Consider the following 16,199-nt stretch of genomic DNA (forward strand, 5'->3'; position numbering starts at 1 on the left):
AAATACTGTACATGAACTTGTTCATTCCACAAATTATAAATTATATTTTTTTTTTTTCTTTAAAGCTTCAAACTACCCTACGTGTTTTAAGATTTTTTTATATGTACGTAATAAGACATAAATACATACAAATATTCACATTTTTTAACATTTTTTTAAACAATAAGCTATTCAATTAGATTTTATTTTATTTTTTATTGATTTAAAATAAAAGGAAAAGTAAGAGATTAAAATTAAGATTTGAGACAATATTAAAGAGAAAAAATGATCGTCCTTGTGAAGTTTTAATTGTCATTTTTTAATTTACTTTATTCGGTCACTTTTTATCTACTTCTTTTCATTATTTTACCTTAATAAAATGATATGATCTTTCTCATCCCTTCACTTGTCTTAATTATTAATAGTTCTTTTAAGTTTCATTTTCAACAAGTAAATTCTTATTAAATTTATATTATACCATTATGCTACATATTACGGCTAGCTTCAGGGCGACCACTTATGGTATTAAACTTGTACATATGTGAATTTATAGAATATAAATTTGAAATAGAATTCAAATAGTGGTGAAAATTATTAGATAGGATGGTTTTGCCAATTTTATGAGGAATCATTTCAACATTTAAATCATATAAATTGGCAAGCTCTCATAGAAAAGGATCAACCTGAAATCGCAAATCTGACCAGCAGCATTGCAGAAATACTCCAAACAAATTATTTTCAATCGAGGTCAACCTAGGGATAAAACCCGGGAACATATCAGTGGCTAAAATTAACGCAATCACCCGGTTATATTACTCGCTAATATGTATTGTAGATGATGAATTTTCATTTTTAAATACATATACTAACATACCTACATATACGTTATATAAATTTAAACTTTTAACCCAAATTTGACTGTCATTTTTGTCGAAAAGCAAAATACCGTATAAAATTTATCCTGCGCAAAATTATCTCGAAATCTACAATCCATACAAGGACGCGCTTATACACACGTATGTACATACATTCTTGCGTGTTGTATTAAATCCAGTATAAAATCGTTTCGGGAGTAAGTCGAGAACGAAGTCGGGATGAAGCTCATCAACTCCAGAGCCAGATTGGGCTTATCTTCGTTATCGAACTTTCGAACGACTGGGCTTTCGCGAACTTTTTTACATATTTATGGGATGAAAGCGAATTTGAGTTGCCCTCCCCCATGTAGAATGGGGGAGGGCAAGGCATCGAAAGCTTTCTCGAAAGTGCCTCATCACTAAGCCGTGCATAAATTATGTGGAAATTCTAGAAAAGTTTTGTTTTGGTCGGTTTTTCGTCGCCCGACGCCTTTCCATGCGACAACAATGCGAAATTAACTCTCCATCAAAAGGATAATCCCGGGGGGGCATGAAAAATAAAAAGAGAAATTGTCGGGACGCATCTGAAATATTAAACGATTCATCGCCCAATCGAGTTAACTTCAAATTTCGGATCAACACTCATTTTATATACAAGCGTGGTTAAACTTTTTATGTAAATTTATAATTTAGATTTCGTATTTTATCAATATTTAAAGATTTGAACTGTTTAAAAATATACAAATTTATACATAAATATATGACTTTCATATGTTCATTATCTATTCTGTATCTATTTAGAATTACGTTTAAAAATATTTACTAGTAATAAAATATCTATTGAATTACAATATTTATAATTCTTACGATAAAATTACTAACTATGGACATATGTATGTATATAAACAAGTATTTTTTTAAGTATAACATTTATTTATATCCAATACATTTATTTATATCCAACATAGATTAAAAATTAAATTTTGTAGTAAATTTACATGATATATTATTTCATATCATATATGTATGTATGTATATGTATTTGTAGATCAATAATTCTTACTTGTTGTGAAAAAACTGACCTTTATATTATCCTTATATTATTTATGTAGTATTCTTTCGATCACTTTTCTTGGTACATACACAGTATTGAAAAAATACTATTATTTCCTAAGTGGACTTTATATCCAAATCTATTATTCCTAAATCGTTTTAACAATTTATTTATCTAAAAAAACGGAAACATACAGCATTACAACGTATTATTGCCACCAGAAAATTTCTAAAAATTAATTATGACAATGAATAAAATAAAATAAAAACAAAGAAGAAAAGCATTGAATAATGGTAGATATGGGATATATTATATGTATAAAAAAGAAAATTAGCAAACAATAGAAATTTAAGGTATGAAAAGGAACAAAAATTATACCATAAATATACCTGAGATTCGATAAATATACTCGAATATATACAATATGTGGCCCTTATACATATATAAATATATTCCGCATACATTTATAGGTAAATAAATATCAAGTTACTGTCTATCTGTCTAATTCTTTCTACATTTACTAGTAAATATCACATCCACACATTTCATACTATACTTATTTATAGGTGAAATTTATTTATTAGAAATAAGAAATTATTTTCCTAATACATAAGTGTATGAATTATTTCACAACTAAATATATATTATTTAAATATGTGTAAAAAACCATTCCGATATTGTTATACATACATCTAAAAATTACTTTCTTTCACCACCATATATGTATGTAATTTAAATAGTGAAACATGAATGAATCCGTATTCTACATATATAATATATAATCAAAAGAAAATTTTCCCATGACGTGGGAAAGTATAGGCTACAGCGACTTACTGCGAGTGCAACCAGTGTTTGAGTGCCTTTTCGGAACGGCGATATGCGGTTTCCTGAGCCCTATTAGGGCCACCCCTATAAATAGGGTGGTCGATCGCCTATTACCAAGTCAATATCGTCTTATTTAGTTATATGTGTGTGTGTGTGTAGCCTGGCAATTTATGTGCAACTCTCAGACCGGAAGCTGCCGCGACGCCGCATTTGTATCCGTTATAGAGACGCCGTTTTCCCGTTCAGACGTTCGTTACGCCCGGTCGAACCGAGAAACTACTCTAACATACTACTATTACTACACTGACAAATTACTATTTTGCGAATGTAAATTTAACACCAGGTAAATAAATGCGTATTACATATGTAAATAGCGTTTGGTTAGAAAATTGCGATGAGAAGTTCAATATCGAATAATAAACGACGTGTGAGATATTGTGTTTTTAGGGGTGTAATAAATTTTATATGGAAAAAATGTGATCTTTTCGTTTGCACATATGCTACAGCGTAATGTGATAACGCATTAATAATTCATGTATGCAATATATCCTGCTTATTGATAGTAGCATGTTTTCTTTGCGAATTTTCTCCTTTTTACCTTATATTTGAATATGTATTATGCAATAAGAAATCTGACTTCCGATATAATCCAATTTCAACCTATTTTTCGTTGAATATTTATGTCTATTTTAACATTTAATTTTTATTATTTGGAATGTGCGAAAAAAAAATGTATACACCAGCTTTCTATGCATATATATATATATATATATATATATATATATATATATATATATATATATATATATATATATATATATATATATATTAAAATAAATTCGACGGATATGTGTATTATTAATAAATTCTTAATGAACAATTTTGAATAGTGGTAGTTGTGGGATAAAGTAAAAAATTGATCTTTTAATTTTTTTTTGAATTTGAAGTTTTTTTAAGTTGTTAACTCAAAAAATGAACTATAATTTAGATGCAAAATAGAGAGCTTTGAGCTTCTTGATTTTCTCAAAACAAGGATTTCAAACTTAAAGTTTTCTGCCAGTAAACCGACGACAAGTGACCAATGACTAAATAATGGAAATTTAAAGCAAAAAAAGAACAACAAAATGGATTAATATGACGTGGAAATTTTTAAAACCAGAGACCTCGGATATGTGAATCCAAGGTCAATCGTTTCCTATCAGAATTTTCCAATTTATCTGATTTCATTGAAACGGTTCCAACAAATTTTCTACTTTATCCTATTTCTCGGAAAATATAATCTTCAGCATATCAAATTTGTAAAATGCTGCAAATTTGTCCAGTAATGTCTTGCAATTCGCAATTTTTGAACTTTGGTGATTTATCTTGAACTTTGGTGATTTATAAAAGAAAAATGCTGCGACAATGTAAATGTATAAAATTTGACAAATTTATATCATATTTATCCACAGATGTCTCTATGATGCTCTGTAAAATTGCTCTAAGTAGTTTATCAATGTTTATAATTAATTGGCCATGAGGGCACATTGGGGTTTACCTGTTAGGCCTTCTTGGTATACATACATATATGTATGTATGTACATAGCATATTTTTTTTTTTTTTTTTTTTTTTTTTATTTACATATATACCAGGAAGGCCTTACAGGTAAATCCCAATGCGCCTTCCTGGCCAATTACAAATACAAATACAGCATTTTTATTATAAGTCGTTGAATTGCGAGACACTGAAAAAACTCGCAAATTAACGAGACATCTATGAATTGTACATAATTTTTTTTTTTATTGTACATCAATCAAATTTTTCAAATAGTGGTGACATAGTAGGTAGGAAGGATTTTTAGCCAATTTTTTTTTCCGGGAACCGTTTCAACAATGAAATCATTGGCAAACTCTGATAGGAAACGATCAACCTGGAGTCACAAATCCAGGTCTGACCAACAGCATACTCTGAAAAATTCATTTTCATTCAGGGATAGAACCCGGCACCTTCTTGACGGTAAGCAGAAGCTTAACGTCCGAGCTATGCTGCTGGCTATGTATATTAAAATGTTAAAGACATCGTTCTTAATCTCATGACAGCGTTTTTTTTTTTTATTTCACGATTTGCATTAGTAAAGCATATATATGTACATGTACATACGTATTTTGTCTCCTCGATAAATGTCTCCAAATAAAATTATTTTCTAAATTATTGATATATGTATGTAGGTGTGTATGTATTCATTGTATTATTCATCTATTTTGTATTTGATATTTTACAGGCGTTGTATGAACGTCATTCAATATTTAATCTGATTTTTATTCTCTTTTCAGAATTATCCGATCCATGCCGAGACTTGGAGTGTACTTGGGGAGAACAATGCGTCATAGAGGCCGGTCATGCAATATGCAAGTGTCCTAAATGTCCGGTACGATCGGCCCAAATCGTATGCGGCAGCGATGGACGCGATTATGCATCTGCATGCGAACTTGCCAGAATCGCATGCGAGCAACATCTGAACATCACCCTGGTCTACCATGGAAAATGCGGTAAGCAAATCGAAAACCCATCCTCCCTTATGTCTCGAAATATTCAATCACGTCGAATTTTCATCCCCGACCGTAAGTTTATGAACGGCGATCCATCTTAGCCGGGGCACAATCGGCCAGGTGCGAATAACACTAAGGAAAGTTGTCGTGAAAAATGACGGTGGAGTCGGGGAAACGCTGATTTGGCTACATCGCTTTTTGCACCTCTCTCGCCTTCCATAAATTTTTCTCATTCAATATCCACACACATCCGCAGTCTGCGCTCGCTGGATGCTGGCGTTCAAAGGTTTTTCCCCTTTCTCTTGTGTCGCGTTCGCTTTAACGTGTCCCTTGAATGTGCTTAGCCACTCTCTGCCGACGCTCTCTGCTTGTTTATACTGATGTGACTGTTTTCAGCTGAAAGGCGCAAGATGTATGCATGAAAAATTTAAGTGAGATTCTGTGATCGCACGCTCGAAAAGATCGCTCAGTTTCAAATCACCTTGAAAGGCTCGCGATGAAAAATGATCAATGTTTCCAATTCTATATATGTACATATATGTACATATTGAAAATACTGACTGTACTATATTTACATGGACATACATATGTATTTAAGGGAACCTTTCCTATTTGTTATTTGGCTGATGCTAAGCAAGGCTTTTAAATATAACATTTTCAAATGCTTCCATTTCATTATATAGGAAAGTTAGATTTTTGGACCATTGTTTTCCAAAAATAAATAATCCCTATAGGCACTATTTATAACGAAATGTATTCATATTAACAAAGGCAGTTTTCTGAAATCGAAATAATAAATTTTGATACAACAATTTTCCGAATAACCAACTTTTCAAAAAAAAAAAATATGTATCAACAAAATTTTACTAGATTCAAATTTTTACGTAACATAGGAATTTTTTTCGTAATATCGGACCAATATATATGTAGATGGGAATTCTATGTTTATAGGGAATAACGTTTGTGGATAATTCCGAGTTTGTGAAAAATGATGTTAATGTGGTATGCCGGACCTGTTCTAACTACTGCATGTCCTAGCACTTGGCTACTTTCCTTTACTTTTATTTTACTCTCGAAGGAAGGAGGGACACACGGTGGAAAAAATACCCTCAAGCAAGTGGCGGTTCCATGTAGACCTCCTGAATTGTAGAATAAATGCTGTGAACCGGATTTTTCCTATCATTTGGATCTTTAAGCCTACTCCTATGCCCCTATTTATATATATGTATAATGTATATACAAATTAACGGGATGTTTGTAGGTAGTTTGTATGTTTGTATATGGTGAGTGCATCGACAATTATGAAGATTAGTTTAATTCATTTAAAATTTCGATTTCGATTCCGATTCTGATTCCCGATTCCAATTTTAGTTCTGGTTCCGATTCCCATTCCGGCTCTGATTTCTGTTCCAACTTCCGAAAAAAAATATTTTAATGCATGTATCAATTTTTTTCCGAAACCGCCCATTGAAATATCTCCAGGCACAACACAAGTATTATATATTATCAAAAACAGATAATTTTTTTTTCAATTATATTATATATATATATATATATATATATATATATATATATATATATATATATATATATATATCATCATCATCATCATCATTTACAGCCATTCGCCATCCACTGCTGGATGAAGGCCTCTCCAACACGCTTCCACTCGTCTCTGTTTTGCGCAACACTCATCCATCTCATTCCGCACATTTTCCTAATTTCGTTCACCCATCTTCCTTGCGGTCTTCCTTTTACTCTTTTGCCTTCTCTCGGGTACCATTCAAGCACTTCTTTTGTCCACCTTTCGTCCATCCTCCTAGCTACGTGACCCGCCCATTGCCATTTCAATCTCTTCACTCTATCCACTATGTCCACTACCCTTGTCATATTTCTCACCCACGTGTTCCGCTTCCTGTCTTTCCTCGTTATGCCAAGCATACAGCGTTCCATACTTCTTTGAGTGCATTGGATTTTATTTTGCATCTTGGCGTTCAGTGTCCAAGTTTCACATCCATACGTCATCACTGGCAAAACGCATTGATCAAAGATCCTTTTCTTCAGGCAGAGTGGCATTTTTGATTTAAAAACAGCATTCATCCGTCCAAATGCACTCCACCCTAATTTCATACGTCTCTTTATCTCTTCATTTTTACTACCAGACATGTCAATTATTTGACCTAAATATAAATAATTATTTACTACTTCTACTGGTTTATCATCTAAGGGGATGCTATCAGGCATGCAATAACTATTGAACATTAGTTTAGTCTTATCTACGTTAATTTTTAATCCTACTTTTCTACTTTCCCTGTCCAGCTGTGTTAGTCTGATAAGTAGGTCAGCTGAATCACGAGCTACTAAAACTATATCGTCTGCGAACCGAAGGTGACTCAAAAAGCGACCATTGATGCTTACTCCGGCTGTATCCCAATCCAATTTCCTGAAAACTCCCTCAAGCACCGCATTGAATAACTTGGGCGAGATTGTATCTCCTTGTCTTACTCCTTTTCCTATGCTAAATCTATCTGTACCTGAAAAAATTTTAACCGAAGCTGTGGCATTCTTATATATTGCAGCTAACAGTCCCACATAGGGTTCCGGCACTCCCTGTGTTTTTAGAGCGTTAAGTACTGCATTATGACTAACTGTATCGAAGGCTTTCTCATAATCGACGAAACCTAGGCACAATGGCCGTTGATATTCGTTGGCGCGCTCGATTAGTTCGCCAACTACTTGGAGGTGGTCCATTGTGCTGAAATTTGCCCTAAACCCTGCCTGCTCTATAGGTTGGTTCTCGTCGAGGATATTCTTCAGCCTTTCTGTAATAACCTTCGTGAAGAGCTTGTAGACCGCTGAAAGTAGACTAATGGGTCGGTAGTTCTTGATATCGCTTTTGTCGCCTTTTTTGTGTATTAAAATGATAGTTGCGTTATTCCATCCTTCTGGTATAACTTGGTTCTGGATGCATTTGCTGAAAAGCCTAGCTAAGATATTAATTAGGGGGGGGCCGCCACATTTTAGTAAGTCAATGGGAATATTATCTTCCCCTGGGGTTTTACCGTTCTTTGCAGTTTTTAGCGCGGCCTCTACTTCGCTAGGCAATACTGCAGGAACCCTTTGGCCGTGTGTCGATTCCAGAGCGGGGAATTGGCCGTTGTCGTTCTCGTATAGTTTTGCATAGAACGTGTAAACTCTGTCTATGATTTCTTCTCTATTCCTAATTATTACTCCGCTCTCTGATCTGATTGCGATCATTTGGTTTTTGCCTAAGAAAAGATCCTGTTTGCACTTTTTCAGGCTACGGTTATTCTTAATGGTATTTTCTATTAGCTTGCTGTTAAAATCCCTGACATCCCTGACTATTCTCTTTTTAATTTCCTTATTTACTAGATTGTATTCTTGCTTATTATTATCCCTATCTAAATTCCTTTTATGCTTAATATATATATATATATATATATATATATATATATATATATATATATATATATGTATATATATATATATATATATATATATATATATATATATATATATATATATATATATATTTATATATCAGCGGTCTACAAGCTCTTCACGAAGGTTATTACAGAAAGGCTGAAAAATATCCTCGACGAGAACCAACCTATAGAGCAGGCAGGGTTTAGGGCAAATTTCAGCACAATGGACCACCTCCAAGTAGTTGGCGAACTAATCGAGCGCGCCAACGAATATCAACGGCCATTGTGCCTAGGTTTCGTCGATTATGAGAAAGCCTTCGATACAGTTAGTCATAATGCAGTACTTAACGCTCTAAAAACACAGGGAGTGCCGGAACCCTATGTGGGACTGTTAGCTGCAATATATAAGAATGCCACAGCTTCGGTTAAAATTTTTTCAGGTACAGATAGATTTAACATAGGAAAAGGAGTAAGACAAGGAGATACAATCTCGCCCAAGTTATTCAATGCGGTGCTTGAGGGAGTTTTCAGGAAATTGGATTGGGATACAGCCGGAGTAAGCATCAATGGTCGCTTTTTGAGTCACCTTCGGTTCGCAGACGATATAGTTTTAGTAGCTCGTGATTCAGCTGACCTACTTATCAGACTAACACAGCTGGACAGGGAAAGTAGAAAAGTAGGATTAAAAATTAACGTAGATAAGACTAAACTAATGTTCAATAGTTATTGCATGCCTGATAGCATCCCCTTAGATGATAAACCAGTAGAAGTAGTAAATAATTATTTATATTTAGGTCAAATAATTGACATGTCTGGTAGTAAAAATGAAGAGATAAAGAGACGTATGAAATTAGGGTGGAGTGCATTTGGACGGATGAATGCTGTTTTTAAATCAAAGATGCCACTCTGCCTGAAGAAAAGGATCTTTGATCAATGCGTTTTGCCAGTGATGACGTATGGATGTGAAACTTGGACACTGAACGCCAAGATGCAAAATAAAATCCAATGCACTCAAAGAAGTATGGAACGCTGTATGCTTGGCATAACGAGGAAAGACAGGAAGCGGAACACGTGGGTGAGAAATATGACAAGGGTAGTGGACATAGTGGATAGAGTGAAGAGATTGAAATGGCAATGGGCGGGTCACGTAGCTAGGAGGATGGACGAAAGGTGGACAAAAGAAGTGCTTGAATGGTACCCGAGAGAAGGCAAAAGAGTAAAAGGAAGACCGCAAGGAAGATGGGTGAACGAAATTAGGAAAATGTGCGGAATGAGATGGATGAGTGTTGCGCAAAACAGAGACGAGTGGAAGCGTGTTGGAGAGGCCTTCATCCAGCAGTGGATGGCGAATGGCTGTAAATGATGATGATGATGATGATATATATATATATATATATATATATATATATATATATATATATATATATATATATATATATTAAAACGTGACTTTAAAGAACACCGTATAGCAAAAATAAAAATTAAAATAAAAAGTTTGATTTGGGGCATTAGAATTTCGTACATATCAATGTGAAAATTTTCGAACGGTTTGAGATTTTCTTTAGTTCGCCTTGTTATCTATTAATTTCAATCTGTGAGATTCGCTCTCTTTCTATTTAGTAATCTCGAACCCCTACTGCGGGAGCAACTCCTCTCTGAATTATTATCATCGCCATCACCATCATCATCAACACCATGAGCCCGAGTTGAACCGCATTGAAAATTTAATCAATTGCCGACACCGGATAAACGTTCTTCGACCCCCGTTCTCAAGCAGAAGGATGTATGCGAAAATGCAACCTAGCATTTCGGGATAATTAAGGGGAAGCCTTTTGCTCTCTGCAGCCTTATTTATGCATGCGCCCAGGGCCGTACTGGGCAGGTTTTTATTAGACTGCGCGCGAGCATCGTCAAAACAAATTTGCACTGCAAATGGCTTTGATGAAATATTCATTATGTTCTTTGTATGAGAGTAAATTGTGCTCTCTTGTCCATGGGAATCATATTAATTTAAGACATTGTCTTAATGTCTAATTTTTTATATACATATATTTTTTTACGTCGGCTACCCGTTTAGTTCCCGTCAGGCATTTGAATTTTGTGATTATACGTATTTTATGATTTAATTCAATTTTATTAAAGTTAATTGAATTTATTTCAATTTTCGATTTAATATATAAAATCAAAGCTTTAGCTCGTTTGTTCATAAACTAACTACATTATAATGCGTATTAGGTAATGATAGAAATTGGTAATTGAATTTGTGAAAATCATTTTGATCATTTGTTAAACGTCAAAGGCCCATAATGTCCACTACTTATTTATTATTTAAATTTATATAACCAATTTTGTAAATTAATTCCTAGAGCTGTGTATATCTTTGGTATTTTTTTGGAATATGATCATATATATTATATGTACATGTACGTAATAAAAGTTGATGGTTAGCAATTTTAATCGCAAAAAATTTCCAATTATTGGGTCTCGGACAATGGTATTATTTAATGTTATTTTAACTATAATTTTATTAGAACTTTCATGAGTTTTACAATATTATCATATTTATTAGTTTTTCATAAATATATTCGAGTCCTCTTTAGAAAGTTTTTTCACAATATTATTTCATTATTTCCATTATTATTTACAACTAGTTAATATTAATTAAGAGTTTGATTAATGAGATGGTAAACTAGTTTTATGTCCTCTATTATTTTTATTTTTTTCATTTGTAAAAAAATAACCTGTTCACGGATTTGGAATTAAATTACGTGAGTTTAAGCATAGCATTAGTTTGCTACGTACATAAATGGAACGTTGGGTATGGGGTAGAGTCGGGGGGTCCAAACTTTGGCGTACGTCGGAAAACGAACGCGGAAAAATCGACGCGATTTTCCCTTTCCGGGGAGGACATATGTGACCGTTGACGGGAGTAAGGGTCGTCACGGGACCCGGTTGACTTAAAATTCGGCAGAATAATGAAATCCCACAGTATCATGGACTTTGAGAACCGATCGACTGAAGTCTACCCTCCCGGTGCCGCGGAGACCCTATAAAGCTGATGGAGACCCTTTTTATGTGTATAAAAAATCCCTTTTTGATGTTCGTCGTCACACGGTGAGCCACATAACCACCCCATCCCTTTCCTGAGGGACGCGAACTAAGAGGCACTCATTTAATAATGCAGCGGTGCGATTGAATTTTCCCGACAGAAAATTTTCGTGATCTTTCCAGGTACGTCGACATGTACGAAAATTGGTCGAGGCCTCTTTTTGATAATGTCCCTAGGTCTCGTCTCCCTTTCTCCCTCGATATAATTTAGCAGGGGTAGCTGTATAAAAAAGTGGAGAGAAGAGACCGTTAACGAAAATGCGACGAGTTCAAAAAACGAGTTAAAGCCGCTCGCGCTGGGGTCGGGGTTGAGTTCGACCACAATTTAATAAATGGGCCGACGTTGCTCAACGAAGTGTGCAAAATGTGAATTATATTTTTCATTTGCGTTTCGGCCGCTTAATGCGAGATAAATTCGCGTAAAATGGACTGTGGAATTTTGCCGACATCCGAAATATTATGTGTACATTCGTTGGGGAAAAAAACGCCGGCGTTACTTACAATTATTTATATTTGGAAATGTTATCGAGAGTATTCTGCATTCAGCGGTAATTGCTTACGATTAACTTTTGGGGTGCTTTTTTTTGTTCTTAAATATTGTATAATGGATGATTTTATTGTGTATTTTTATGTAAGGCAGCTAAGCGCGTTAAGTTCATTTGAAGCCTCGAAATTTTAAAATAATGTAATAAACTATTACGTTCATTAATTTGAACGTATATTTTAAGTTGATTTTAGATGTATCGAAATACCCTCTAAGATTAAACATCTACGTATTTTTTTATTTAAAAGTTTTTTCATATATGTATGTATGTATTTGTAATACTACAATATAACTTTTTATTTATTAAATCAATCATGCAAACTCGTTTAATAGAGTCCTGCAACGCGACGAGTGTGCTATACAGTTTACGAATTATTTTTATTATTTACTTAAACAGGTATAAACCCATTTTTTAAAAACGACATCTATGGTAAAACGATTAACAGCCATAGTTAAAAATCTATGGAAAAATTTTTGCAGCGCTTTGCTTGAATTTTTGCGAAAAAGATGGGATAGGGTTGCCAATTTGTTAGTACCGTTTCTATAAAATCAGATCAATTGGCAAACTTTGATTGGAAACGATAGAACGTGGAGTCACAACCAAGGTCTGGCAGCAGCATACGGTATATATGTTATATAACATAATATTCTGGTTATATGTACATATGTTACTCAAGTTCAATTTATTGAATGGTTAATTTCATCATTAGTTTGTTTTTCTTTTTTTCAGAAAAAAATATATTTTTGTATGTACATACATACATACAATTGAATTGTTATAATACATGCATATGTGTGTATTACTCATACAATGACGCATTTCGAATTTCTTGTGTTTATTATTATTTTAACATTATCATATCATCATATCATATACATATACAATATATAATATCACTATTCTGTCTATGTGTATATCTGTCTGTCTGAGATAACGCTCGCCGTACTATAAAAGTCGTTTCGATTCAACATACATATACAGCTAAACCACTGCCAAAACATACATACATACATATATACAAATACAATATCAAAAGAAAAAAAACGTCGATATACATATATTAATAATTGCTACGGATGTTTCCTCTTAGCAGAGAATTTACCGCCATCTATTGAAAAATTATTTAATCAATTAATTTTTCTATTGGTGTTTTATATTGTTTTCATGTAGGTAGGTAGGTATTTTTAACCATTTTTTTTTTTCATATTAAACAATTAAATATAAATATTAAATTAAATATATTTAAAAGGTATCTGAAAAAAATTCGATCACGTGGGGTCGACATGACCGACGACACTTTTTTTATTTATTTTTATTTAATAACTTAATATGCCAACACCCATGCGATAATATGTCATCGGGTACAACGCTAGTATTTTAAAATGTTAAAAAACTAATTAAAAAAAACTAAATCTACGTTGTGTAAGCTTCTTTCAAAGTGCGAGGAGACCTTTAACCTTCTTAACATTTTATTATATGGGGAATAAAAGCTCTTAGTGAAATTCGATAAGTGAGTGTCAGATGTACACATTCGAATAGTCCCAAAATAAATTTCATATAAAAGTTTCAAGACCTCGTTTGTACACGAGAATTATTTTTTTTAGTACACATACAGCTTATGTTTATGTCAAAAGGATTTCTTTGAAAGTCTGTCCATTTTTTCACATTCAAAGTAATTATGTGAATTTATGTTAAATTATTTTATTCGTAGTTTTTAAAAGTTGTATGTGTGTAATGTAAAATTATCTGGAATTTGGATTCCATATAAATCGATAAAAATTTCGTAAATTTTTATTTTTTTCAATTCGATATTTGTTTTTTGAGAAACTCTGAGCCAGACTTGGTTTGCTTATTCTTAACTGTGGGATTTCACCGAGAAAAGTATTTGATAAATTGTGTTTCGCGATGTCTCGACATGTGCTTTGTCTTATAATCTAGGTATTTAACACGGAGGTAATTCTGGCTAAACCATCCCTAGCTAGGGCCGCAAAGCACGGACACCTGACGGAGAGGGGAGAAGGAGAGAAACTGTACCGTAATCTAATTTCGGGCAACCCTAATCAGGGCTCGTTTATAAAGGACTTTAAGTATATCAAACACTCCTGATACTGGGTGCGGGGCGAGCAGAGGGTGAGTTCCTTAAAAGCAATCACGGATTTATCTACCATACACGCATACAAACACCCTAGCGGCCCCTAAACTAAGAATGGCTTTCAACAAAATCGGTTAATTTCCATTACGCAACATTCTTTCGGTATCGTGGGAGGAAAGGGGGGGGGGGTGTGGCAATGATAAGCTGAAACGATATTTATCCCGTGAATTTCTCGCATTTTCTGTCTCGAGTATAAATAAAAAATTAGAATAAAAGTGCTTACGTTGAAGTTTTACTGCAGGTTTTGTACGTGAGATATATTTTTGGTAATTTTATTCGTTCAGTCTCAGGTGTTTTCATACGTACAAAAGCAACGTTAGATAAATGCTTATTTGTTCGGGAAAATATTACACAGCTCTACAAAGTTTTTCAATGTAAACGTACGTTCAATTTCGAAGAAGATTTAGCTGAGTTAGTCTAAAATGTATGACCTTCATACATACATACATACATGCATGTATGTAGCATAATAAATCATATGGCTCTACATGTATACATATATTATATTATTTTAAACCAAATACAATATTTCATCTTAATTAAGTCATACTATTTTGACATTAATCTGAAAGAAAATATTAGCTTTGAATTGAACCAACTAAACAATAAAGTATATTTAAGTTTGATATCAATCATATTTTGACTGCAGATACATACATATGTATATATATATATATATATATATATATATATATATATATATATATATATATAAATATATATATATATATATATATAATACATATGTAGTAATAATAGAAACTATACAATAGGTGTAATTTAAAATGAATTCTAGCATTAAAATTAAGTTTAGCCCAACGCATTTTTCAATCGGAATTAAAACGCTTTTTAAATTCAAAAAGGCTTAAGATCCATATTATTGCTTTGTATAAATTAGCAGTGTTGACTGGTTGCCAACTTCAACTTTAAATTACTATTTATTAAGCACTTAAGTGGATTAACATGTGTGCTTGACGCAAATCCTGGTTTAAAAGCGATCCGATTTCAAAAGTTACGCCGCAGTATTTTTAACTCTGAGTATATAATTCCTATAAAGGTTTTCCGATGAGAATTTTCCCATTATCCGTACATTATTGTGCTTTTAAATGACACATGTCACAGTGCGAATGGTATGTATAAATATGTACATAAAATATGTGCTATGTATGATGGAAAAAAAATGCTCCGCCGGGACAGTGGATTAACACTGCCGTGACCAGGAGTCGAACCTGGGTTACTACGGCCACAACGTAGGGTCCTAACCACTAGACGATCACGGCTACCGGAGCTGGTGATTGCATTTATTTGCAATCTGGTTTTACTTCTCGGTTGGTTGGCCGTATAAAATGACTGGTGTAGCTTGAACACATTGTCTCTTTGTAAGAAAGTGAACGTCGATGTGAAACATTATATTAGATAAAAAATATTCCATGAAAAAATGTAGTATAGGTAGACTTTCGACAAAATATAAAATAAGTCATCACATAACTTGTTCCGGAACCACTTTTCATATGTAATATACAAAGGGAAAATTTTGGAATCTGACTGGACGAACTACATAGATTCAGAATCAATCGACCAAGATAAGGAGCAGTATAAATATGTATCGTGGAAAGGCCCTGGTAGATAACAAACACTTTCATTCAGAGGTATTATTTTAATTTATTTTGAATTGGTTCGAATTGATTATCTTTAGAATAACTGAAG

General features: G+C 33.3%; 1 protein-coding gene and 1 non-coding gene across 2 annotated transcripts in view; one reads left to right on the forward strand and one right to left on the reverse strand.

Moving 5' to 3' along the window:
• LOC143917624 (agrin-like) overlaps positions 1-16,199 on the forward strand; it is a 427,846-nt gene that overhangs the window by 336,620 nt on the left and 75,027 nt on the right. Inside the window, exon 4 of the mRNA XM_077439203.1 lies at positions 5,026-5,241. Coding sequence (XP_077295329.1) covers positions 5,026-5,241 — 216 coding nt within the window. The remainder of the gene's footprint in view (positions 1-5,025; positions 5,242-16,199) is intronic.
• TRNAH-GUG (transfer RNA histidin (anticodon GUG)) lies at positions 15,701-15,772 on the reverse strand. The gene has a single exon. It is a non-coding gene; the product is annotated as a tRNA-His (tRNA).

This window comes from Arctopsyche grandis, chromosome 10, assembly GCF_051622035.1.
Source record: "Arctopsyche grandis isolate Sample6627 chromosome 10, ASM5162203v2, whole genome shotgun sequence".
Lineage (NCBI taxonomy): Eukaryota > Metazoa > Arthropoda > Insecta > Trichoptera > Hydropsychidae > Arctopsyche > Arctopsyche grandis.